General features: G+C 40.4%; 1 protein-coding gene across 1 annotated transcript; it reads left to right on the top strand.

Moving 5' to 3' along the window:
- Positions 1 to 2,963, top strand: helt (helt bHLH transcription factor). The gene is made up of 4 exons (XM_016671375.1): positions 1 to 370; positions 866 to 970; positions 1,094 to 1,190; positions 1,321 to 2,963. Exons 1-4 carry the CDS (start codon positions 344 to 346, stop codon positions 1,794 to 1,796), a joined length of 705 nt encoding a protein of 234 aa, XP_016526861.1. The 5' UTR covers positions 1 to 343; the 3' UTR covers positions 1,797 to 2,963.
- The last annotated feature ends 273 nt before the right edge of the window (positions 2,964 to 3,236 follow it).

A 3,236-nucleotide genomic window follows, 5' to 3' on the forward strand; every position in this document is an offset into this window, starting at 1 on the left:
TTCCCGCCTGGGTTGTTGCTATGCAAATAATATTCCAAACATAATCACGTGTCCTTTGAAGAGCCACGTGGGTTAACAAAACAGGTTAACCCCCCTGCCTGTTTCAGATTTTTTTTATTGTATTTCTTTAACTGATCCTAAACGCACACATTTACCCGAACGCATAGCTCTTTAATCCCATGGAATAATTTACGCCGTGAATGCCGGAGTCCCCCAGGATGGTCCCTTTATAAGGGGACGGCTTCCTCTGAAAATTCAGTCTGTTTCATCTGCCAGCAGACTTTCACACCTCTCAAATTTAACGCTGAACTCATTTTTTGGACTTTTCCTCTGATATTCGTCCATGGCATCAAAGATGAAGGACAGGAAGGTACGCGCTTCTTGTGCGCTCCACATTTTGGGGACTAACATGATACTTGAACTATTTATGACTCGTGTTCTGGATGTTTTATCCTAAGAAAAAAAGAAAACATGCGCTGTATATGAAGTAGAGTCGCTGTTTGAGGCGGTATTATCTCCATCAAAGTTATGAGGTGAACCAACTTGGTGCGAGCGTTCTGGGTAAACTTTGGCGCACTAATTGTGTAGATAAAATATTTTAAACGTTTCAACTATATATATTAAAAACTGCCTTCCAAATGGATGTGTGTACGTGATATATTCCTAACATACCCAATATAATAAAATGATTTTTCTGTAAAGTGCCCGCTTCTGCGCGCCAAAGCGCACGGCCCGGATTATACTTTAAAAGTTTTCAACCTTATTTTTTTATGGTAGAGTTTATTCTACTGATTATTTGAAATGTTTCGAGTGTATGCTAATTTTGTTTTTCTGTATTTTTAAATTTATTTCATTTTTTTTACAGAGAACTCCAATTTCCCACAAAGTTATTGAGAAAAGAAGGCGGGACCGCATTAACCGTTGCCTAAATGAACTGGGAAAAACCGTACCAATGGCGCTGGCTAAGCAGGTATTTTATGAACGTAGGATTAGTTAATATTTTATTTCTTGAAATTTGTAAAGAGAAAAGTTGGAGGGAGACAAAATTTAAAATTAGATTTATTTTACAAATCTTAATATGTATTTCTTGTAGAACTCTGGAAAACTGGAAAAAGCTGAAATCTTGGAGATGACTGTTCAGTACCTGCGAGCTCTGCACTCCGCGGATTTTCCCCGTGGCAGAGAAAAAGGTGGGTGAACCTCTTGCATCGCTCTTATCCAGCAGCACCAGAGCATCTTATGCTCAGCTTTACGCAGATCTGTCAGGATGTTAAAGGTTATCCCCCCCCACACACACACACACTTTTTGTTTTACTCCAGGAGAGCTGCTGGCTGAATTCGCAAACTACTTCCACTATGGATACCACGAATGCATGAAGAACCTGGTGCACTACCTGACCACGGAGGACAGAGCTGAGACCAAGGACATCAAGTACGCGCGGATCCTCGCCTTTTTACAGTCCAAGTCTCGCGCGGTCACCGAGCCCGTATTCGGCTCCGTGGGTTCGATGTCCGACCCACCCGACTATCTTGGCCACCTGCACTCCTCCCCGGAGCACCAGAGCCACAGTCCCTCGGACTCAGTGTACCAGCAGAGCCCAACAGGACACTTCTCATGGCACGGCTCCGGACGCAGTCAGGGCATTTCCTATCCTGCGGTGCCGCTCTCTGCGCACACGCAGCAGCACGGAGGATACTTGTCGCCGGTGCAGGGACTCGATCACCATTACTTCAACTTTATAGGTCACACGCACGCAAACACGTTCAGTTTGCATAGCGCTCAGCACGCCATGTAAAACAAATTAGCTCTATTTTAACTTATGTTTTTTTTTAGATCATGTAAATACAATATGAATAAATACACTATTTCTCCCTAAAATCTGTGTCTGTTATTTTATGTGTTAGAGGTTGGATTCTACGTGCGAAAAATCCTCATAATATTTCATTTAGCCTATATTGCAAAGAGGTGAGATCAAGTCTGCAAACCTACAAATTGTTATCACTGAACCAGCGCTTTGACCCGCTTATTACCAGAACTAAAGGTTAAGTAGATTCTTTTGATTTTCAGGCTGAGTTAGAGCATCTGCCCTCTTTCCAAGTTAGGCAATTATTTAGTCTGACTGCGCGGTTTTTACAGTGTAATAACAGTAAAGGGCAGCAAAAAGTGCCTGCGTCTGAGCCGAAGGTACGGTATAAAGAGGGTTCAACTTGTATGAGCCCCGAGGCAGAATTTCATTAACAACTTTCAGCTAATCCTGCCCCAAATGTCTTGCACCTGCATGGGAGAGTTGGATAGAGATTAATGTTTTGTTCGCAGGATCAGGTACCTCAGGACGGGTCTTCTGTGCCCCAGTAACATTTTCTACAACAAAACACTGAAAGCCATTGAACTTCTTAATGTGATTTGCTGAGATTGTAGATGATCATCATAAAGTAGAGATTGAGAAGTGGAAAGAAATCAATACATCTTTTTTTTTTAATTAATACTAATACAAATGTGAAAAGTGTCATGTGGCTCCTTGCACATATAGACATGCTTTTTTTTTTTTTAAATTATCATTCTCCATTCATGCTGAATGGAGAGCATCCTTGCACAACAATGTTCAACTCTTGCCACCAATTTTTAGTTGGATTCAGGTCCAGGCTATTTTTACACATACATTTGTGTTGTTGCCCTGAAAGAAGGTGAACTTCTGTCACAGTCTGAAGTGTTTTGTGTGTTGTACCATATTTAGCACAGCATGATGCTCCCACTATTACATTTCACCAAAGGTATGTTGGGTCAACTGTCATATTCTGTGTCTGTTTGCTGCCACACAAAAACACTGAACATAGCAAAACAGATTTCTTGTGATATAATCATAATCCTTTCCACAACTTTATCCCTGATCTGCCTTCCGAGGAATACCTTGATCTTCATGATACTGTTTGTTCATTCACATTATTTTACAATAAAACTTTGAAGTCTTCAAAGAATACCCTCGTTCATACCTAGATTAAGTTTTTCACAAGTGAACTCTGTTAATGTATTTGATGGTTTCTAAAGGTAACATGGAAGCAACAGATTTCATGTAAGGGTATCGGAGTATTTCTCTTAAGGATCATGAGAGTATTGTGATTAAATACAGATCCACAAGCCACAATTTTTAGTTTTTATTTGTAAAACAAGTTTTCTTTCCTTCATCTTTGCAATTAAACACAACTTTGAGACAGTTTATCAATTTAAACCTTCGGAA

This window comes from Poecilia formosa, unplaced genomic scaffold (assembly GCF_000485575.1).
Source record: "Poecilia formosa unplaced genomic scaffold, Poecilia_formosa-5.1.2 Scaffold44, whole genome shotgun sequence".
Classification (NCBI taxonomy): domain Eukaryota; kingdom Metazoa; phylum Chordata; class Actinopteri; order Cyprinodontiformes; family Poeciliidae; genus Poecilia; species Poecilia formosa.